Below are 25,228 nucleotides of genomic sequence, written 5' to 3' on the forward strand. Positions count from 1 at the left end.
AAATGTTTAAAGGTGTTGCCATAAAAACCGAATGGTGATTTTTGCAACATTGCAATATTTTTCGCATATGGAAGCCTGGTTAAAGTACCATGGGAAAAAAATATAAATTTATCAATTTTTAACTTTTAACTCGTTTAAATTTTGACTAAACCTAAAAAAAATAAAAAAATTTTATCGTAATTTTGCGAAAAAAATCACTTACGTTTTCAGCTGTATCTCGGTTCGTGTGCTAGATGGAGCGTTAAAAATGGCGAATTCTGCAAGATTGAACAACTGGCAACAAAACCTGATTCAAAGATGTATCAATTTATGTTTGTATATAGCAAAATTTGGCGTTCGCAGAAAAAAACAGCTGAAAAATAACGCTATAAAATATTATGAACTACAAATGTTTAAAGGTGTGGCCATAAAAACCGAATGGTGATTTTTGCAACATTGCAATTTTTTGATGCATATGGAAGCCTGGTTAAAGTACTATCGGAAAAAAATATAAATTTATAAATTTTTAACTTTTAACTCGTTTAAATTTCGACTTAACCTAAAAAAAATAAAAAAAATTTATCGTAAGTAATTTTGCGAAAAAAATCACTTACGTTTTCAGCTGTATCTCGGTTCGTGTGCTAGATGGAGCGTTAAAAATTTCGAATTTGTTTGTTTTATAACACGACACATCACTCGTAACTTTGTTTAAGTTTTACTTAACCGCTCAATTTGAAACGATAATGTAAATCTTACAACTTCTCCGTTTGAATAGAATCGTCGTTAAAAATATAATTTATATGAAAAGGAAAGAGGAATATTCCAATATCGTTTACATTGTTCTAAACACATTATAATCCATGTAAAGTAATTTTTGAAAAATGTTTTCTATTAAGTTTTTTTCCATTTATTCATCCCCAAAATAAAGTTTATATTAACAAATCAAACTAAAAACACTAATATATTTATATCAGGGCTGTGGAGTCGTTAAAAAAAACACGACTCCGACTCCGACTCCGATTCTGATATTTACCAACAACACGACTCCACTCCGTCTCCGACTCCGACTTCGACTTCGACTCAAAAAAGTTTAATTTTACAGGTATTTTTGGTGTTTTTCTACACGTTTAATATTCATAAGCAATACACATTCATTATTATGCAATTAAAATTTCATAAATTTCATAATTTAAAAAAATGGTCGGAGTCGCTCATTTTTCACGACTCCGACTCCGACCTAAACTCCGGCCAAAACACCACGACTCCACGACTCCAACTCCGACTACGACTCCGACTCCACAGCCCTGATTTACATTAGTGTTTTTTATATTTAATCATAATGACTTTTCGTTAAATTAACGCCTGCCGCTCATGTCACTAGAGCTAGGATAGCAGACAAAATGTATATATTAATTGTTTCCCAGTATATTTCAACAAATAACTTAATCAATTACATTTCTATTCACTCGTAATTTAATTTATACTTTTCGTCAGGTTTTCAACAATACATTTAGGCAGTAAATACACAAAATACTCGAATAGATATTTACAATCCACACCACACTTATATTACACTTTACACATCAAATACTTTCGCCAAATCTCCTCACTACAAGTTACATTTCCTCAAATGCTAGCGTAGGACATTTGTTTTGAAGGGAAAATATTTACACCAGTAAAAGTTTAAAAATAAAAGACAACTTCTTGAATGTATATATGTATATTCAATAATCGTACTTTATTATAAATCCAAGAAAGCACATTTTTTACAGGAATAAATACAACACTAGTATAATCTAAATCTGTCATATCCTATTTTGAAACGAAACATAAAGGCTAATAATAATATATTTGAAAACTTAAGGAATGATCTAAGCGTATAGTTATAATAATAATATATAATAAATGTAAATATTTCAAACATTTTTTATTATTTTTAAATACTTTCACAAATAATATAATATATATTCATTAGCAAAACCATGAATCAAATAATGAAAAGAAAATACATCGAGTGTCAATAATAATACAAAAAAAGTAGATCAGTATAAGTGGATTTCGTTACTCGTAGTGAATTGTTATTAATGAATTTTATGAAATTAAACGAATTATTCATGAATAACGTTTATTTTTTAAGTTATAACATAAAATATGAATGAGAACCATTTGAAAAAGAATATATATATATATATATATATATATATATATATATATATATATATATATATATATATATTTATATTAGAGATGATAAAAAATCATAATATTTCGTGTGATTTTAGGTCATGATTATGTCAAGAAAAAATTTATTAAAAACAAAATCAGATTGCAAAAAAAATGTGTGTATATATGATGAAACTAAGTAATCAATATTAAAATATTTTATTAACAGATTAACTTTTAGAAAATAATGCAAGCAATATTCAGATGCCATTAAATTTCAAGTGTTTTTTTTTTAAATTAATAACCATAAACAAAGCATCTCAAAAAAATTTACAATGAAACCAAAAATATATAATGTAACCAATTTCATAAAAACACAGATAGAATACATTCCGGAAAGTAATAGTTACCTATGTACATGTACAAAATTCGCAAGCACACATTTTGAACAGATACATTGAATATCTTAACTTTCAAGCAATGCACAATTACATCAACAACAAATAACATTTTTAAATTACCAATCTGACAGACGGATACTTCTTAAAACAATTACATAATATAGTACTTCCATCTTTACTTCATAAAAAAAATCAGTGTTTTAATATTTAACATTAAAACTGCAAACAGATTTATTTATACATTACAAGAACAAATAATCTTCCGCATTATTTATAAACATCTAAGTCTCAGCGAATCACCATTAAACTCTTATTACATGTCAGTTTATCGAAGGTAGCAAACATCATCTATGTCATTTTTGTTATGAATTTTTTTAAAGTTATATTTATATAACAAAGAGAATTTTTAATAATCTTTTTAGTATATGTAAATATATATCATAATATATTCTCTATACACATTGTTTTAATAAACTATTTTTTGCACAATTATACTATAATAGGACCTTTTTTCAGCAGAACAACAATGGTACCATTAGTAAATATGAAAATCGACAGGTACTCTCGAATGCTTTGAACCAAATAATTTATTGAAATACCAATCAAAGAATGCGTATAAATATTTTTTTTAAATTATAAAAAGTTATTAAATTGCTCAACATCAAAATAACGAAATATACATAATTGAAGCTACATAAATACAAAATAATAATGCTCAAACATAATTTCACTTTCTCCAAACAAGATTTGATTCAGAAATTGAATTGAAAAGACTATTTTTTCCACGGATTCCAATTTCGATATTCCTACATTCCGTATCCATACGGTGCTCCTCCGTAAGCAGGTGGTTGAGCGCCCGGTACTACTGGGTATGCCATTGAGGGACCTGATAAAATGTTAAAGAAATTTTTAGACAATCTTAACTCGTTACTACAATTGTTACATTATATTAACCTGCTGTCAACATGAGCTGCGGTTCTGCCAACATTATCGGTTTGTGTTCCGCGTCAGCCCCTTCTTGAGCACGGCGACCCTCCGCCGCTTCCAACCTATCAACCTTGGTCGTTTGTTCTCTAATAGTCTAAGACATAAATTCAATTACATACACTGAAATTGAATTATAACATTGCAATATACAAAAAGATCACTCACTTGAATTAAGAAAGGCATTGCAAAATCCATTATATTATGTCTCCACGCTAACTCTAATATTACATCAGGTCGTAAAAGGTCATAGCACTACAATAATACAATCGAAATTAATTTGTCCATAAATGATGATGAATAAACAATCACTACAATGTTACCTGATACAAACACGCTGCAAAACAATCGTGATTTCCTCTTTCCAAGAACCATCCCAATAACTCCTCAGCTACTTCTTGCTGATGGGATTCGGCCGCGTACTCCATGGCATCTTTGAACAATCTATCCTTCTTGCACAATTCTACAGACTGTTTCCATCTGTTGTTGCCCTTGTAGAGATATGCCGCGATACGCCTGAACTCAGTTAGCTCGTGTTTTTCTAATTTCTGCGCTAGACCTATGTTGTCGAAATTGTCGAAGGCGTCAATCGATGTACGAAGTCCCTATGATATATTAAAAATAATTAATAAAAGATATCACCGCATATTTAAACATTTATATAAAACAGCAATCACCTGATAATCTTCTTCAAGGATAAGCAAACCGTTCAAAGCTTCGTTTATCGCCTTGTTGTTAAGGCTTTGCACGGAGCGCAAATAAGCTTTAACTAATTGTAAGTGTCCCGCTTTAGTAAAGAAGGCGACGGCACGAGTGTGGTCCATGCGTGGCGCCAGAACCAATAACATATCGTTAAGTAGCAGCGGTTTGTAATCGAGATAGAACTGGATAGCTTTGTAATATAATTCCATGTTTGCGACCTATAGTTGAACACATAAATTTATTATAATAAGTAATTATATGTATTTTATAACAAATAATATAGCAGTATATCACCTTTGTGATAATGTCTTTGAAGTGTCCTTCTCTCCACGCCTCGCCAGGATGATTCATCATTGTCTGAACTGCATTGTCATACTCCTCATATTTATCATACAAAAATACCAGTTCTGCCCACAGATGTGCTTGTTCTGCTGCTCTCAAAACCTGTGCATAAAATATGTTTAAAACACTTTAAAGCTATTAATAGTTTTGTTTTAAATTTGAAAATTACAATACCTTTGGAATATTGACTCGGGACCAGAATAACTCAAGATGTTCTCGCATTTTAGCTGGTTTGTATTTCGAATAAAGGATAGCTAGCTCAGTAAACATTCCCATGTGAGCTCTTTCCAATCCGAGAGCAGCTTCTAATAGACCGATCAATTCATCGAAGTGTCCACGTTCCTGTGTAAAATCACAATATTTCATAAAATCAATGATTTATTTCATATATTATGTAAAATAAGATAAAAAATAAAACCAACTTGATAGTAATTGATGAGATCTTCAAGCTCATCAGCATGAACAACAATATGGAGACCGCACATCTGAGCAAGTCTGAATTCACCGGCGTCAACGCAAGCGAAACAAACCTCTTTCCATGTGCGAGTAGAGTTAGCTTTACGAGCACCATCGACAGCACCTTAATGGCAAATTTTAAATTTAGCATTGTCTTAGAAAATTATAGATATAATAACTTGTACTCATTAATAATATACCTTGGAATTCTTTCAAATGAACAAGGGTAATAGCGAGACGAGCAAAGTTACTGACGTTGTTGTACAATAACTTAGCAGCATCATACATTTGATCGGCAAAACAACGATCGCCGATTTTTTGGACATCAGCGTGATTAGGTCCAGAGACAAATTCTTCAAGATCGGCTAAGCGTCCAGTGCGTGCGTACGCATACATCAATTCAGATTCAATGTAAGATTCGCGAGCCTTCTTTCTAGCCATCTAAAATCAAAATTGATAATATAATATTGGCATTTCTAATTTAAATGACAAACGTGGAAAGGTTACCTGTAAGTATCTAACAAGATCTTCCCAGGAGTCACTAGCTGTCGCTGTAGCAACGACGTCCATGTATGCGCTAGGATCGTCAGCTTTGATGTACGAATCGATCGACTCCTTTACCAACCCTTGCTGTAATTGCGCCTTTGCCAATTGAGACCAAACACCGGATTCGTTGCATCTCTCGGCGAATTCGTTAGCACGATCTAAATCTTTGACTTGTTCGATCAAGACTTGAATGGCAGAAGTATTGACATCAAACTTTTTAAATATAGCGAAAGCTTCTTCATACAATTGATTGTTAATTGCAATATTAGCGATGTCAGGAGCGTCATAGTTGTCCAATCGGTTGATGTACTCCATGACACGAGTACGATCTGCCTTGATAGCTGTCAAGATCAAAAGATTCTGCAAATTTCTATGATCTGAAAACACAGAACTGTCCAACACAATCTTTTCTAGCAATTCGATCAGTTCATTTGGCAGATCGGCGGTCATAAAAGCTTTGACAGTGACTGATATATCTTCAGGATCTTGAGTCTCTGAGAGCGCAGTTTGTACAACCTGAATGAAACGAGATTAGTTCAACTATTGTTAATAATAAATAACAGAATTATTGATTGATGCTTACTTGATCGATAAGTTGTCTCTTAAATGGATTGGGATCGGCGAGAACTTCAGCCCATAAATCAGCATCGCGCCTTCTCACGAGATATCTTGCTTGAGATTTAAACAAAGAATTATCGTTGCACACGGCAATGAGTTCTCTGTCGCACAAGCCACGTTCATAGGCCACGCAAGCAAGGTGCGGATCACGTTTTTCGCAATACTTTCCGACAACACAAGAGTCGTACCTAAAATTAATTAAATATTAAAAACATATTAACCAAATAATAATAAAAGCAAAACAGGTTAATTGCGTTAAAATAAGTATAATAAATAACCTCAAATAGCAACTTTATATATTACCTAAATTTATCAATTTCAAACCATATAAAATTTTATTACACATAAGATATACCGCACGTTCAGTTGGCGAGGTTTTGTCACTTAAATAACTAATAAATCAAGATAGTAACAATTAATTTATATATTCTTACTGAAATCAAGACAGTGATTTAGATAGGGAAACCTTATAACAACAATAAAACAACCAAAACGAAACCATGCTGACAGACTAACCATGTTACATATATGTAATATAAAACTTTGGTTAAAATTTTGTTTCAAATGATTGCACTCAGTTCAAGTTTCAAGACTTTTCAACAATACAGCTTTTTAACAATATAAATCTGAATTTGTACCATTGATTCTCCTTGAGGAATCTCTCAGGATTATTGTTTGAGTCGATATAAATCTTCGCTAGAGCATTATGAGTGGCGGGTTCTACACACCCTTCGTGTACTCTTGATTCCAACCAAGGCAACAACAACTTCAACCTAAAACACAAAATACTGATCATGAAGTTGATTTACAAAACAATAAAAAATATAAAAATTAGAGTTCAACATACCTGTTTCGCTTTTCAACTTCGGCGACGAGCTCGTCGGTCGAGAATTGTCCTCGGACGACCAATATAAGATTTTTAATTATATCCTCAGAGCAATCGACATCCAAAAGACCACCGACAACAACTGGCAAACGCGACGGATTAACCTTCAATTAATGCATTATAAGTATGTAAAATACATTTAAATCAGTTAAATATGATTCATAAAAATAACAACCACCTTTTGCACGTATATTTCAATATATTTCTGCAAACTATTTCTATACAAGTATAAAACTAAATCGTGAACGAAATCGAATCTGTCGCACACAATAATCAAAGGCAGCTGATCGGGAAGCTTGGCCTCTTTCAAGAAGTTCTTAACTCGTTCGGCATTATAACAATTCGACTCACGACAAATTCTTTCGACTTCTTTTATTTGTCCAGTTTTACAGGCAGCCTAAATTTATAAAGGAAAATGTTATTAAACCAATTTATAATTATTCGTCAAAAATGACAATCTTCATACCTGAATGTATTTGAAGTGCACTTCTTGATCTTGACTGAAGTTAACAATAGATCCCAAAAAGTAGAAGAGACCTTCGTAAGTCTTAAAGCTCTCGAACAAATCGATCAAAGCTTTCGTTGTCAATTGCTCGTGATATTTGGTGGCGATTTGCACGCAAATCTGGAGATTTTGACGCATGTTGGCTGTGAGCATGGCCTTGAGACACTCCAGCGAGTCCTCCACAGATAGCGTTCCGAAGAAGTTGACCAACCAATCGGCGGCCAGTAAGTGAGTATGAACCACTGCACGCTTAATGTCATACAAGTCAGTATAATGTTCCAACGCCCTTTGCAAAAGTCCAGCCTTCTCGCAGAGTTGAGCAACATGTGGTCTATCATAATGCGTGAACATGGAATTTCCTAAAATGGCATCGGCCACTTGCGGCGCTGACATCAGATTCATTTCTAGCAATCTTGTTTGTAAAGGCCCTTCTTCGGGTTTATTATTTTTCAGAGCGTCCAACAGGAACGCCGTGCACTGTTGGACCATGTTCTGCTCCATGAATACATCCACAATTTGATGAATATCAGCTAAAGGCTCTTCATCGGCCACGAGCATTCCAGCAAAAGCTAAACCTTGTTCGGGACTTGTGCGCATTACGGATCTTAACAAAAATATGTAATCCGGAGTGTAACCCACCTATAAAAATATTAATGTTTTACTTTCATATCGTACAATAGAAAGTTAATGCTTAAAAATACCTTCTTAGCATAGAGAACAATCTTTTGGAACTGTCCAGTTTCAGCAAAACATTGAATCACTTTGCTAGCTACGTTTGCACGCAAATAAACGGATAGAGCTAGTGTAGGATCAGCCTGTTTCACTAAATCACCCAACTCTTCTGAACACTCGAGCTTGTCCTCCTTTAACCACTTTTCCAAGAGTTGTTTACGACCTAATTGATACAAAAATAATTGATAAAAAAAAAATATATATATATATGTACATATATGTATATCAGGGGCAGGCGGTGAGATACTTTCCCTCTCGATCGCTCGTGTGTTAAGTGACGAGAGTGAATGAGAGATAATGGCATGCAGACTGCATACCCTTATCTCTCACTCACTCTAATCACTCAACAGGCAAACGAATGAGAGTGAAAGTAACTCACCGCCCGCGCCTGATATATATATTTTTTCACCATCATCAAACGCACCTTGAAGTAAAACAGGTCGGCACAGCTCGAGCGACTCGTGTTTATTTAGCTGACATTGATCCAAAAGTATGCCAAAGTACTGAAGAAGCGGAGAAGTCAGTCCAGCTGGTGTAGGAACTTGTTGGAAACGTTGGATCGTAGCAGGTGTACGTAAGATTCCACGTGGAGCATGTGCAGCAACCTAAAAATGAATCTTACTATAAGATTAAAAATGTAAAAACAATAAAAAATAATTCAAAATATTAATTGCTCACCTTAGCTGCTTCACCATACTGTCCATTTTGGAAGTACATATTGAACTTCCTAATAAAGAGATCCTCGGCTCCACCGAGATTATTTCTAATCGCCATTCTCAGAGCTAAATCTGGATTTTGAAGCACTGTATTTATGTAGCGAATAACATTTTCTTCTTCAACAGACACCGATAATACTTGACCTTTACGGTTTACGCCTAAAAACATAATATAAAATATAATTAAATAAGTAAAGACAAACACACCACAAGTATATGTTTTAAAATACCAATTATTCCTCCGGAAGCTTCATGGGGAGCAGTCACAAATATAGTATCAGACGAAATTCTGTTCATGTAGATGCAAGTTCCGGATTCGATGTCGTACATATGAATGTAACCATATTTGGTGATGAGATAAATAACGTCGTATTTAGGAGAAACTTGCATTGCTACTGGAAAATCATTTTGAGCTTCAGGCGGGAAGAATACGTCCACTGCCTTCTTTGGAAACGGTTGATTATTAGCGTGAGGATCTCCAACCTCTGTAAAATTAAATATATCAAATAATATAAACATAAAGAAATTGACATAATATAAAAATTCATACCTATTATATGAAGCTTGCCCCCTTGAACGTTCCTTACAGCAAAGCAGAATAACGTCGACGGATTAGGATTGCCTTCCAACATGACTGAAGCGAAAGATGCTGCATGACCTTCGATTGGTTGTGTACATCTTCGTTTAACGGAATATAATTGCATAGCACCTACAACACGATTCTGTTGCGCAGAAATACCTAGTAATATTTTAAATTCATTAAAAATTATAGTATTTTTTTAATTACTATCACAAGTAGAAATATGCACTCACCAACTAGTAGAAGCCAAACTTGCTTCTGATCCGTCCTATAGTTTATGATTTGACAATCTTTTAATGTGACGTGTCTGTCAAACATTTTGACGGGCGTAGAATCACCTTCCATAGACCAATGATATACAGCCGTCTCGGTTACCAAAGCAAGGGTATTCAACGAAATCCATTTCCAAAATAGTACATCTTCGTTCATCGTGTGAGCCTTCATCTTGGATTTCATTTCGATATTGAAGATTTGGAGTGTTTTTTGGGCTAGTGACAAAAATACACTATTAATCATATGAAAAACCTTGAAAATCAAAATAAAGTGATAACATTATGAAACTACTTACAACTACCCTCTGCACCAGCTTTGCCTTTTAGAGCAATAACTTTGCTTGCGGGGTTCATAATTGCTGAATCGGCGCTGATGGGTCTGCGGATAGGATTCGTTGGATCTGCCATATCGATGATGACTACTTCGGCCGTGTCGCCCACCTTTTCTCGGACACAGATAAACTTGTCCGATTCCATGGTGAGCGTGTTGAAGGAGACCGAGGCCTGGTTGATTCCCACATTTGTGAGCTAAATAATACAACGAAAAAAGATTAATAGATGAAAGGTATATAATAAAAATAAATTAGCATGAATATAATGAAACAATACTCAATTCATCTCAACAACTGATAAAATTCTAGAACAACCTCAATTGTGCAGAACAGACATTTTGGTTAAAAAAATATTTATTGTATATTGCTTTTACCTGTTATTTTAAAAATATGAGATGAGATATATTAATACATATTTTTAATCGGTTTTTTGATCGAGTGTGAACATTTATAATATATAATATAATTACATAAATATTTTATAATATGTAATTAAGCATTATCTCGATTTTTCATACAATAAAAAATAAATAATTGAATTTTATATGAAATTTATATGAAAATGAAAATTTCCCTTATATGAAAAACTGTTAATGATATGGAACATACATTGCTTATTCATTGTATATAGCAGGGGTTGGTAAACTACAGCCCGTGGGTTAAATCCGGCCCGCAGCCAATTTTAATTTGGCTTGCGAGCCTAAGAATAGACTTTACATTTTCACTCTTTCAAATTTCAAAATATTCACTGTAACAGAATGGCCAACCGTCAAGATGAAGAGTTACGAGATATGACCATATGGGTTCGGTGATCATTGCTCACATGACAACCGGTCATAGGAAGATTGTTCACGTGGACAATTGCTCACACAAACATCGATCACAAGGTAACAACTTGCTCACACGAAAATTTCTCATAAATCAATCGCTCACATATCGATAGCATTTAAAAATACCAGTAAATAAGATTGTGATAAATCTGTAAATGAGATCAAACTTTTAAAATGGCAATTACAAACTTTGTTAGAAGATAAAGATCCCAGGAGTATTTATCACATTAATATTTTAATATACTGGGCAGATGGAATTTACAAGAATCCTATCCCAATATCGAATTAGCAATATGTATATTTATCACAATGCCAACGACAGTGGCTTCAGCAGAAAGAAGATTTAGCAAACAAATTTTTTTTATAAATAATTTGAGTGATCAGCGGTCAAGATTGTTATCAAATCTAACGCCAAGCACGAAAAATTTCATTTTAGATTTTTTTTCAGTCACAATTAATATTTAAGTTTAGGTTAATAAGGTAATTAATGATTGCAGATTTAAGAAAAGTTTATTTAAAAATGAAAAGTTAAAACGTTAATAAAAATAAATGATAAATGAACGAAAAAAAAGAAAAAGCACAAAATCTTTATTGTAGTGTAAGTGCAATTAATATTTTTATAATACGATAGGTAGTTTTTTTGCGAAATAGTCAATGTACGACATTTAAAATAAATAAAGATGTACATAAATTTAATACTAGAAATAGAGAAAAATTAAGGATAGTTAGGTATAAGAAAACGAGTATGACTAGGGGATTTATGTTTGGAGGTGTTAATTTGTATAATAATATTCCTAGGACAATCTGCAAAAATAAAACTATAACGGGTTTCCTAAATGGAATAAAAAAACATCTTCCTGCATTAAGAAATAAATTATAATATTAAGTCTTTTTTTTCTGTTTATTTTTATTTTCTGTTTCTGTTATATATTATTTATATATGTTTAGTTAAAATTTGTTTGATGTAAAAATCAGCTATAAAGCTACATAAATTTATAATATAAAAAAACAATCTGTTTTTTTAGTTCTTGTAATTTTATTTTGAATGTACAATTTTTATATTTTGAATATTTAAATATTTTTTTTAATCCAATAAAAAAACAATAGAGTCGCGCCAAATTTGATATTTGTTAAGGGCGCCAAAAACATTGCTATGGCTCTGACTATACTAAAAGAATACAATGCACGTTGTAATTACCATACTAAGTACTTTACATGATAATTACAAATCGCGAAAAAGCAACGATCAGAAAAGTTATAGTTTAAAACAAAAAATTTCATCACAGCGCATTTTTTCGCAAAAATAAAAACAAAATGAGACTGTTAATAAAGTCAGTTCACGATTAGCTTAATTATTAACTATAACTATATAAAGTTAAATGCTACGTTTGAACTGACTTAAGAATTAGTTTTCATAAATAGTCTGAAAATTTAGTAAAAATACAAATAAATTAAATAGTATTAAGATGGGTATTTATATTATGCATGAGCTCTGCTCACTCAGATAACAATAAACAACACATTGTAGTTATTTGCTGATGAAACAAGGTGATTCATAAGCTCGAAAACAATAAATGATTTATTTGTACCTAATTTCTATATTTTTATGCATTTTATACTACTAAAACTAATCAGTTCAAAGAAACCTGTTTCAATATATAGAAATTATAATTATCAGTAATATCGATTATCTTAATTACTCCAAATGTGATTAATGTAAATAACAATATATTTATTTTAATTATCATTGGCATAAAATCATAAGGTCAGTTTTTACCCTAGTGCAATTTTTTATTTTTGATAAATTGCATTCCCCGACCTGTTTGACAAATCATCATTTTTGGCGCCTTGGCACTCTGCCCAAATACACAAAGAGAGCAGTGTGGTCAATAGTAAAACTCGCAGATTAAGGCGCAAAATGCGCCAGCGAAAATCTACAAACTATTCCATCTTGTTATATCATCGAGATAAGATCTACGATCGAAGCGTGCTCACGCGACTAAAAATATCTTAACGGAAAGGACTAATTGTACGAGTCACATCCGCAGGAAGCGCAAGCGCACGCTCAGATATTTTCTCGGGTTTTATGAATGAAAAGGTTGAGAAGGGCGATAAGCGATGTTTCAGAGCAGTGCTTCCCAATCAATGTAAATAATTAATGATACTTTGATATTTATATAGTATTTATTAAAATAACACAATTAATAAACCCGATGACTGAGCAGTAACAAAGATTAACTCGTAATATGCGCAATAACATAAACTTAAAGTAACAAGAAATAAAAAAAAATGTTTTCTAAGACTTCCTAAAAGTATTTCCTAACCAAGATACGATTTTTAAAAACCTTACTGCAATATTAAAAAATCAGTGGGATAGATTTGCGCTATCGCAGACAAAATATACTTACAATATATACAGACATACTGTAAGAAGTATCGATCAGTACACGAAAAATAAAAGTATTCACCGAAATGTTATATTGTATTTTTTTAAGAATCCAATACCACGTTATTTCACGTGTGCGAGAAATAATAAACGACACGCGTGTATATTTATCAATTTTAAATGTAGTTGTAGTATTTATACCTACATCAAAATAACGTGAATATTTCAGTTTTATGTTTTTCTAATTTTAACACCCTATTTCGAATTAATTTATTATTATTTCAAATAGACCTAATTCCGATTCCAAACCTTCGCTTTGAATTAATGAACTTTTATCTAATAACACAAAAGGAATCCTGCATAATAATTTCAAACTCCCAAGACCCTTTTCAATCTAAATTTAGCCGCAGTACGCACAGACCCTCCGCAATCATAAATCTTCGCATTTCGCATGAAACGATCGATCTCTAATCGAATTGTTTGCCGCGTATTACGTGTGCGCATTTGTAGCGTTGAAAATAGCATCGGAAATATTAATAGTCAGTTACGAAAGAATAATAAAATGAAAGATAAACACACAACCGCAATCTGAATTTTTTATTCGGTTACGTACACATGTATGTGATTAAAATTATAAATTTAAAATAATGCCGATGTGTGTCTATGAGCGCATAACGATCTCGCTTTTACATCGCTCGACGAAACAGAACGAATGTTTCAGTTTGGTGTTATACTGTATGTACAACAGTTGTAAATCGTCTATTACTACTGCCCGTCTAAATTTTGAGTTAATAAAATAAACACATAGTAGTGTACCTAATCCAAATTAGTTTATCTTCAGCTATAACACTGTATTACTTCGACGAGTTAAAAGTGAAACAGATTGAAATACATATTAACATAATTTAATAATAAAGCAATTATTGGAGCAAACTGCGTCTTATGATCTATGGATATAGTCGAGGCTGCCAATCGCTGCTACTGCAGTAGACGCTACTAATCGCAATGACATACATCAGCTGGTCTGAATTTAACAGATAGTACAGTAATGTAAAACTCAATAATAAAAAAACAACTGTCAAGTTTTTTCAATTTGACGTGTCATATCAGTCATCAGCTGTTAGTTAACCTTGGTAGTGCGACCTACGGTAATCCAAATAGCGTCAACAAATAATGGTGGCCACTTAAAACTTTCTACTCGACGATAGTCACTACTCTAGGATCAAGTCGAAGTAGAAACATACTCGCAGTCGTCGAATTGAGTATGTATATTATACTATTTTGAAACAATTATCGGAAATATGAGAAATATCGAAAAAAAAGTAATTTTACAATTCGAAAAACTGGAGGACGCGCGCAAGTTCTAGCGCAATCTGTTTCGATACAATGCGCGCCGTCAACCCTTTAAGTACTGAATTAATATTTATGAAAATTCACGTAATTAGTGAATTATACAGTAAAAAAATAAATTTTAAGATGTACTTAAGATTCTTTTACATGTTTATATTCATTCTATGCTGCATCTATATTCACCTTCAGGATTAAATCTTTAATTTTATTTTTTACTCTATGATCGACTAATTACGTGAATTTTTATTAAAATTAATTTAGCACTTAATTTTTTTTATTGAGCATGGGATAAATCCGAATTTCGCACTAAGAGCCGTACACGGTGATTTGGATTTATCCGCACCTAGCACATAAAGGGTTAAATGAAAAATATGTGTAACGTACTACTACCTACTAAAAACTGAAAATTTAAACAGTCGCACGATCAACATCGAAGCGGGCGTTGGTGCTCGTCGATTATGAACTCCGACCACTTTCAACTTTCAATTATCGATGCCCAGCCAAATTTTGATCGACCAGATCGAAATGACATCATGCGTCTAGGACGGCGATAGAAGTATGCAGAGCAATAACAAGTCGCAATTTACGAGAACAAAGGTTTATCAAATAATATATCAAGACGGGGTTTAACTGCGAAATGAAATGAAAAAGTATAATGCTTAATAAAAAGCGGTAAACGTACATTGGAATATTAAACCAGTTGGTAGTTACAATATCTATACTTTAAAGTACGTAAAATAATGAAAAGCAACCATAGTCTTGAACCGTCGTATGTAACAAGAAGCAACATAAGTTGTGTTTTACGAACAGAAACACACACATCACCATAGAAACCAGCATTTAATTACATTGGAAATCGCTTTTAACGATTTCAATTTATTATTATGTAAAAATGAAATGGGGATTGAGAATAAAAGGAATGGCTACTGACTAAATGAATGATAGTTTCATTATCAGATAAAAACTTATCGATTCGCTCGAACAATATCGCACATTTCGACATTGTCTCTCTGGGCACAATCAATCGCTCGAACCACGTAAAAACACAAAGGAGAATTTACTTTTCATAACAATGAGCATACATATACATATTATGTACATATAAATACAAAGCAACCTTCAAATATTTAAATCGATTTAGAAGTAATGCATATGTTAAAAAGAAAGTCGTATATCGCACTGCATCATGTAACGAAACGATAAGAAGATATTTTAATGCCACTGTGCCTTAGTAAAATTGTTTTTGCTGGTAAAAAACTAGACTATTTAATTTTAAATATTATATTAATACTAACAGTCAAATTATAGTAATATGCAAAACGTATTTTATCTACAGCTTATCAGCCTCCCATGCATTTAATGCATAAAATGCATATACTAACACATACATACATATCAGTGGCGTACCGTCCATACATGCGGTAGATTCAAAACGCCACCAGCATGCACGGTTGATCGACTATAAACACGAGCGAATATAAACACGATCACGTGAACGGCTGAGTCGCTCGCCATCAACCGTTCATGTTGGTGACGTTTTGAATCTACCGCATGTATGGACGGCACGCCACTGATACATATATATCAGTGGTTGCCAACCCGTGGCGCATGCGCCAAACGTCGCATTGGATGATCACAAGTGGCGCGTTGCATCCTTGCGCCCACTTATTCTTTTAAAATAGGCGTTATAACTGAATCCATATTCATATTTTTACCTCAAGTGCCCTTAATTCAGCCCTCGGAAATGTTCAAAATATACAGGTGTGAACAAGCATTTTCATAAATGAAATTAATAAAAAGCAAAACAAGGTCGCGAATAACTGATTCGGATTTGAACAGCGATCACCCTCTCGTCAATGTAATTATTTTTGACTATTGTAGATTTGTGCTCTAATAAACGTGTGTCTTTTGAAATGACGTAAATTAATTAATTTAATTCCGTGATTGAGTTATTCCTTTTCCTCCCATAAGCAAAGCTGCTCCTACTCCTATCTCTATTTTACAACCCCAAATGCGAACGTAAGAATGTAAAAAAGTAGAAGGTCTGAAATTGAGGTATAAAGGAGGATCCGACAAAGCCGCACAGGACAATCCCGCGCCGACTAACCGGCGCCGACATAGCCGCGCAAAACAATCCCGCGCAATACAACCCCGACATTACCGCGACGATAAAGTCGCGCCGACATTGCCGCGCGAATCAAAATTATAAAATTGAATAAAATGAAAAAAAGTTTTTTTTTTAATTCTATTTATTTTGTTTTATGGACAGCTAATAATAATAGTAATATAGTTATATTCAATACACATTAAAAATGTATTACGATGAAATTCAATATACGTATTTACATAATCAATTTTACAGTTATTTATTTTCCTACTGAGTTAATACGAAGTTTTTCTAAAATGTAATTAAATGCATATGATATTTATTGCAACATAATTGCGCCAATATGTTTAGGTGTTATTCATATATTTGCGATTATTTGCTACTTTCATAAACCTTTCAACTTATTCGATTAGGACTGTAAGTGATTACAAAATGAAACAGTGTACTTTCTAGCTTTCTATCATTAACAAATTTGCGAATATTTGGTTCTTTTTTAATATTTTTTATTTTTATTTGTTTCATTTTAATCTTACCATACTAATAAATAAATATACTTTTTACTTATTTTTATTGTGCGGGATTGACTTGCGCGGCTATGTCGGCGCGGAATTGTCCTACGCGACTTTGTCGGGGTGCCGGTATAAAGCTCGATATTTCGAAATACTTTAAACAATTTCCACGAATACTACCGATCGTTTTAAAGATATTGATAATTTAACATTTATGGCAATTTGAAACGTGTATAAATTTAAGGAATACGATTTTTTTCTAGAAACACTTTTTATATCTCTTCAACGCTCGTATGGAACTTTTTTTAATTTTATAAGGTTGAAAAGTAAGCTTATTTATATATATTCGTCACCAAAATTCCATTTGAAATCTAGAAATTGTATTAATAATGTGATATCAAAAATTAACTAAAAGATATTTTAACGGCAAGTATTGAATTCAATTTTTTTTCTAAAATATGACTTGTCCATCACAATCGCCCGATCTAAATCCTATCGAGTTGCTGTAGCTGGACAGTAAAATTAGAGATCAACATGTAATCAGTGTTAAAAATGTGGACTGTGTTAGAAAAGGAGTGAAAAGCACTATCTACCGAAACGCTTAAAATTTTTTTGGTCCAAAATTTGCGAAACAGTAATTTCAAAAAGAGGTGAACATTCTGACAAAAAAAATATTTTTCGCTTTTTTAGACGCCCCCATATGCGGAAATTTTGCTTATTCAGAGAAAAATTACTTTAAAAAATCAGCATCAACTTCCTGCTGCTCTAACACCCAATCTGCGTAAATTCTTCGCTGTCCATAATCTCTGGGCTTCAGTTCTTGTGTTATCTGAATTTTTATGAGTATAGATGCAAGTCCAGATGCAAAATGCGCCAAAAGAAAACCCTAAAAGCTGCGAACGCCGACGAATCAACAATTCCGGGTCTTGTGTCACGATGATGCACAGACATTACCCTATCTCCAACGCTTCCAGTTTCTTTAATTTGTTTCACTATGTTGTGAATTGTTCACTTGTAGGACAATGAAATTGAACACAATCTTCCCGTAAATTTCGATACACAGTTCGTACAGAATTATTATTTCTGTGGAACAATTGAACAATTTTAAACTTTTAAGCCAACGGTGGTAAAGCGATTCATTTTGTATGTGTTGTTGCACACTAACATTTGCCACTTTGAACACGTGTGATTATTGACAGCTGTTTGACTTACAGTGCTGCCAACATAGGCAATTCGAATTTGATCTTCCAGTATATATAGCAAACAGTCCGTTATTATCTCAAAAAGCAATATTAAATTGACAACAAATAAGCAGGCTAGCACTTGCGATAATACATAATCACGAATCAATCGTGGGCGTATGGCGGCCGGGGTAACGTGATATCGTCGATTATTGTTTGTGTCGTACTCAAATTTGCCGCAAACAAACGAAGTAACAACGACAGACGACGAGCGTTTGCGCGCGCGGTGACGAAACACGCCGATTTCTCCGAAGGTGAAAAAGCGAAATCATCATACTCACAGTGAATCATCGCGTGCGGCAAGTACGCGGGGACGCCGAACGCGTCGACGTGGCAGCGGCGCGACCGGCGAAAGGAAGGAAGCGGATTTGTCGGTCAGGTTCAATATCGGCCTCCGACCCGAGTCAAAAGCATTCTCCCAATCCGGTGTAGAATGATCTTTGCATGATTTCTATTTACCGAAACCTTTAACAATCTGCTTTTTTGCGGAGTTTGGAGCGAAACCAAGTCATACAAGTAAAAAAGTTTAATCATATTATACAAGCTAATAAGAGCACAGAGCGAAGCTGAAACTATTAAATCTTTTATAGACTAAACTTAAAAAACTCAATAAGGTGCAGTTCATTAAAAATGCTGATGTGCCCATAGGGCTCGTGTTCGTTTTCTTCACCATACGAAATATATTTTAAAGCTGAATTGCGGTGGAATACTGCGTCAAGTCAAACCAACATAAATGAGAGATAATCGATCACAAACCAGATTTGGTGTAAAACATAAACAGATATTCAAAACAAACACTCATCTCCCTTTTAGTTTCATATTTATGTGTAAGATTTTCTTGGGCGGATCAAAATAATTTTAGGAAAATATGATAAAACAAAATGATTTATCTACTTACAGAGGTTGGCAAACTTCGGGCTACGTGTATATATAAATATATTTTATCAAAAATTTAATTTGGGTTTAAATAAAAAGTTTATGATCATTTGCCTTGCAGTGCAAAAATTTAAAATATTTAAATCAAATATGTTCTGAAAACAAACAACTTTTACTGCCCGATAAAACCGTAGGCAAGTAGTATCGTTAAAATTGTCGAAATCCTCTTAACCTTTTGCAGTCGTAATCGTTTTTGTCAGGGCTGTGGAGTCGTTGAAAAAAAAACACGACTCCGACTCCGACATTTACCAACAACACGATTCCACTCCGACTCCGACTCCGACTTCGACTCCGACTCAAAAAAGTTTAATTTTATCAGGTATTTTTGGTGTTTCTCTACACGTTTAATATTCATACGCTATACACATTCATTATTACGCAATTAAAAATTCATAAATTTCATAATTTAAAAAATGCTCGGAGTCGCTCATTTTTCACGACTCTGACTCCGACTCCAACTCCGGCCAAAACACCACGACTCCACGACTCCAACTCCGACTCCGACTCCAACTCTACAGCCCTGGTTTTTGTACTAGGTAGGTAGCCAAGTCGGGAAAAATTAAAAATAAACTTCTGTTAAATCTTATTAAATTAAATCGTACAAAAATAAATTTATAGGTATATATATTCTGTATAACTTATTAAAAAAGGAAGTCAATATTGTCTTATAATATATACAAAAACTAGCATTTTACAATTAAAAGTTCCAAAATGTATTTGGCAACAAAGGGTTAGATTTTAGCAGCTTGAATTTTTTAAATATATTCCGTAAAACTGGCATTATGCTTAAGAAAAATGTTGGGTTTATTTAACTGCACAGTGCGAATTGTTTTGATTTATTCTAAAAACTATTATCTTTCTTAAGAATATTTAACTGCGTAATGCGGAATTATTGAGCACTATCTTTGCTTACTGAAACACCCGAGTTAACACTTAATCGTCGAATCACAGAAAATTCCGATTTTTTTCTGGACTATGCGTTAATTGCTGTCAGTGGAATATTTCGTGTTTCGAAAGTAAATTTTAATTAGTGCTATACCATATAAGAAGTATCGTTCGGAAAATCGTTAGGAAAACGATAATCTGCAATGGACTGATATATTTTAAACTTCTGATACATTGAACTTTCTTGTACATCAAATACAAAAACGTAAAATCAAAATCCTCGTACTTTTTAAAAAAACAATAAATATTGTATAACTTTTTAAAATATTATATATAATTTTTTTCTATTTTTTTTTTCATTTAAAACATTACAATGTATGATTGCAACAAGGGTGCCGCCGCTGCAATTATACATTGTAATTAGCACTGCTTACCCTCGCGTCATAAAATTTACGTCACAAGACCCACTGTCCACGGAGGCGTCGCTGCATAGACGCGTATTCCTCATTGTACGCTTGTTGTACGCCTGCTTGCTGAGTACATATAAACTAACGAAACATTATTTGACTTCGCACTTCACTCCAAGCTTTTACTTTTCGACGATCTGAACAAATTTAGTAGCTGAAATTGCTACTGTATTCTACACGTTCACGCAGTTCGATACGCTCGGGCGTCTGATATGCTTGACGACTGTCATCATGAAACTTGCATGCAGCGACGTGATCGTGACGTTACCGCTTCGTCGACAGTGTCTCATTAGTTTATATGTACGCAGCAAGCAGGCGTACAAGAAGCGTAAAATGACGAATACGCGTCTATGCAGCGAAGCTTCCTTGGACAGTGGGCTAAGTTTGCTTATTTTACGTAACATATAGTAACTCTTAAATATTAAGTTTTAAAATATAAAACCGAATCTGAAATATAAATGGAGTAGCGTGAGTTTTTCTTTGTGACAATATTGATATCAGGTGTGCAATATGAGATAAATTGCAAGCAAGCGCAATAACAGCTAGGATATCGTCAAACAAACTTTCGTTTTCAACTGTTTGCATAAATAAGATGGAAAACATCAAAGTGCTTGGGAACAATTAAATGACCACATCAACAAAATGTATAGTTTTCTTATTTGGCGTTAAAATTGCCATTCAATTGCGAAAAATCAAAAATATTTATCAGGCGTGTGGCATATTTTTAATGCAGGCATTGTCAATATGTAACGATCAGCAGAAATGAAAACTGCGCTCGACATCTGTGCAGTTAAACTAATTGTTTAAAATATTGCTTAATAATAATTTTCATTATGGATAAAAAATATTAAAAATTTCATTTTTATCCCAAATTGTAATTTCTAAAGATAATACAAACTATTTGCAAAACAGTAAAAAAATCAGTGACAATTGAGTAGTAATGATATTGCTATCGTACATTGACTGATATGTTGTTTTATACATACACACTACGTTACATTTTATAGTCACGAAAGGTTCAGTCCTATGCAGGATCACAGAACCGTGAAAAGAAGCTGGATGCGGACGAGCGGGAAACGAGATGAATAGAACAGGTCATCGCCATATACGACGTTCAAGTATATCATATACATACATACATATATATAGCAAGGATGATAGGAGAAGTGGACAGATTCGCAGGAAATTAATCAAGCGCCTGAAGAACGCGACATGAATGAAAGTAAGACACGAAAGAACGACACGAGCTGCGACGGCTATCAAAAAAGTTTTTTTATCGTTTATCCTCAACAATGCTCATTCAACAATCTATCAGATAAGTCACTAATAATTTCGTTGAAAAATTTCACGATGAGTAATAGCAGTTTTACAATAATAAATATATTAAAAAAAGCAGTTATGTTTCACCTTTCTTGACATGCGCGATTATTTATTCGATCACGTGACGTTGTGACATTTCGGCAATGACATTGCCGTGTATGTGTATTTTAATCGCTCTATGAAATAAATTCTGGCAACGCCCTCGGTAATACAGCGCTCATTGATTTTCAAAATAAACACAATTGTTGAAAATGTTTTGATTCGCCTATTCCGAAAGTAGTTCAATTATTAATTTATAAACCTATTACGTTATGATCGCGAGGGTCCCGGATTTGAAGTTCATATTCCAACTATTTTTTTTAAATTCTCGAAATATCTACACCACATTGTTGAATTTTTCAGTTACCTGAATTTTAAATTAAACGATGCACGACATAATTGCGAGCGAGTCTCTAATGTCATTACAGTATAGATACTGTTAGCGAGCTTGCAGGGCAACTTTATACAGATAAGTATAAAATCTACCGGTAAAAGCAACGAAAAACCACTACAGTAATATATTAAAAAAAAACTCGTAAGAAAGCACTGGGCTAAATTATATACGAGTACATAAATAACACACCGAATAAAATTGTTTTACTACTTCATTCAACAATCGGATCACGGAAGAATAAGTTGAACAGCCAACAATGGCCCATTTTTTAATGAATCCTATGCGCGTCCTTTCATTTTAGATTAGACTTTGTTCTTACCTATGTATGTTTAATGATTTAACATTATTTGGTTGGTGATATTATGAGACATTTACTATATAGTATACACCCATAAACGTGTCCGATTGAAGAAAACTAGTCGAAGAAGAATAAAAAAAAAAAGATCATTTGAATTAAAAAATATCTAAATGTTAATTAATAAATCAGTTTTAAATTTATTTTTAAGTTTATTCTTCTATTTTGAAACATGTAAATGTGAAATGTGATATCATTTTTTATAACATGATTTATTATTTTTAGGACATACAGGACGTTTCAATGTCAAAGTATACTATTTTAATAAATATATATTTAGTATCATCCGGAATTAGGCCATATGCCATCATTCAGAACCATATCGTGGTCATACAATTTTGTGTATAGTATAGTACAATCACATAATCTATATTACTTTAATAAATAACAAAATATTTTTGTATAATTAGATTCCAATAGTATACAAAATAAGAGATACATGTATAGAGTGGTGTGATTTTTAAGATATTTTATAAATTAATGTAATTCGCATTCCTATCAACATATGTGCATATCATCTTTTGATCTGTCAATCAGATATCAGTAAAAATAATTAGATTATAGAGATAATTGGAGGGATAATTCAAAAACAAGATTAACTGAAATCTCTTCATACTATACTGATATAATGAGGGCAATGCAAAGTCACACATTGCCAACATACTAAATGCTATATACAAACCGTTATAATTACATATTTGCTTTTTATTTCATTTAAAGAAAGGAAATATATACGTCTAACGTTTGCCCTATTCTGTGCTTCTTTTGAGTTTACTCCTTGTTCGAAATGAGAAACCTGTTCTAAAAAATTCCCTAAAATTATTTGTAGACATATAACCGGGTACGGCTTTTTATATGGTGCTCGAATCATCCGTTTGCATTTAGCAAATCGGGCGCAACTTTTACATATACATATTTTCTTTATTTTTAGACAAAATAGTTTACTTAAAATAGCTCTTGAATATTGAAGTAAGTTAATCGAATATTAAATTGTAATAGTTTTTTAAGAAATTGAAAATTCAATAGTATTTCTTGATATTTGTTAGTTAGACCAACTTCCAACATGTTTCAAAGCTAATAATGTTAATTTTTGATCAAAGAAAAAAAATGTTAAATGTTTTTTCGTCCCGAACAGCTGACAACGCTAAATGGGCTAACATCCCTCGGTGCAAGCGCGTGTAATAGTAACACACAATTGGATTATGATTTGTAATTTTCTCCATTGAACGTTTACCGACTTCCTGTCACCTAGATCGTTGATAAATAAGAAACAAATGCTCGAATTGAGTTTTGGCCCAAAGACGGCAATGTATGCGTAGGTGGAGAAGGCGACGGAGGTGGGGGGAGGGTTGAAATTTATTTTTCGTTCTAGAGCCTCCCCAAAAACTGTCAGGCTTCTCCCCTAAATTCACCCGCGCCGATCGCTGAACTTTCTAGTAGGTACAAGGTTAACTTCGCTACGGTTAAGATTCGCGGGGATGAGACGCGAAAACGAACATGACGGTCCTCGGACGCTTTTCTCACGCTTATGGCCAAATATAAAACAACTCGCTGCGATTCTTATTAGATTGTGGGTCATGTTCTCGTACGAATACAAAATGGAAGACGCAGGCGCCATTTGCACAATTTCACTTGGACTATTGTGGCCGCAATCGGCACCGACGGCGACGACGAAAAATGAACGGCCGGCGTCGAGGGCGGCGCCCGTTGCCAAAACGGTGAAACGAAAAACGTCCGCGGTGGGAAAGGGGGGCCGGCGCTCACCTGCAGGTGCTCCTGGAAGCGGATCGGCAGAATTTGCGTCATGATGGCGGCTGGTTTCGAAGTGTCGTTGGCCGCTAGGCAATCGGGCGTCGGCAAGTCGCGGGCGATGGCTGAGGTTATCGACTGTCAGTCAGCAGGCTGACGACATAGCCCGACCGAACTGCGCGGACCAAAAGGCGCTCCCGGCGAGGCGGAGGCGGGGCGGGGGCGGCGCGGGGCAGCGCTGCCACATACACAGCCGCCGACACTTTATTGACGAGACACCGACGACGAACGCCTGTTCGCCACCCAGTCCGGTGTTTGCGAGCGCTGTGGTTGCTCCGATGTAACGAGCGATGGAAAATAATAAAATATATATTTTCTTTATATTTTAACCCGTAAATCAATATACCTTATTAACCGCTATACAACACAATAAAATTGCAAAACCA

The 25,228-nt window shown here is 33.7% G+C and overlaps 1 protein-coding gene and 2 long non-coding RNA genes across 3 annotated transcripts; 2 read left to right on the forward strand and 1 right to left on the reverse strand.

The window, feature by feature from the left end:
* Positions 1-2,214: 2,214 nt before the first annotated feature.
* On the reverse strand, positions 2,215-25,059 carry Chc (clathrin heavy chain). Its single transcript, XM_088199124.1, has 23 exons — positions 24,798-25,059; positions 10,179-10,410; positions 9,844-10,098; positions 9,581-9,769; positions 9,261-9,515; positions 8,993-9,189; positions 8,739-8,919; positions 8,284-8,477; positions 7,544-8,221; positions 7,256-7,474; positions 7,039-7,181; positions 6,830-6,964; positions 6,157-6,379; positions 5,535-6,089; positions 5,228-5,468; positions 4,994-5,151; positions 4,746-4,913; positions 4,524-4,673; positions 4,205-4,447; positions 3,851-4,132; positions 3,696-3,782; positions 3,498-3,624; positions 2,215-3,429 (listed from the first exon to the last, which is right to left on the reverse strand). Exons 1-23 carry the CDS (start codon positions 24,837-24,839, stop codon positions 3,350-3,352), a joined length of 5,034 nt encoding a protein of 1,677 aa, XP_088055250.1. The 5' UTR covers positions 24,840-25,059; the 3' UTR covers positions 2,215-3,349.
* On the forward strand, positions 11,933-20,119 carry LOC148228244 (uncharacterized). Its single transcript, XR_015811555.1, has 3 exons — positions 11,933-15,437; positions 18,371-19,762; positions 20,092-20,119. It is a non-coding gene; the product is annotated as an uncharacterized LOC148228244 (long non-coding RNA).
* Positions 20,796-22,633, forward strand: LOC148228245 (uncharacterized). Its single transcript, XR_015811554.1, has 2 exons — positions 20,796-20,955; positions 21,300-22,633. It is a non-coding gene; the product is annotated as an uncharacterized LOC148228245 (long non-coding RNA).
* Positions 25,060-25,228: the final 169 nt, after the last annotated feature.

The sequence above is a fragment of the Plectrocnemia conspersa genome, unplaced genomic scaffold (assembly GCF_051122295.1).
Source record: "Plectrocnemia conspersa isolate PC_06_02 unplaced genomic scaffold, ASM5112229v1 ptg000012l, whole genome shotgun sequence".
Taxonomy (NCBI): Eukaryota; Metazoa; Arthropoda; class Insecta; order Trichoptera; family Polycentropodidae; genus Plectrocnemia; species Plectrocnemia conspersa.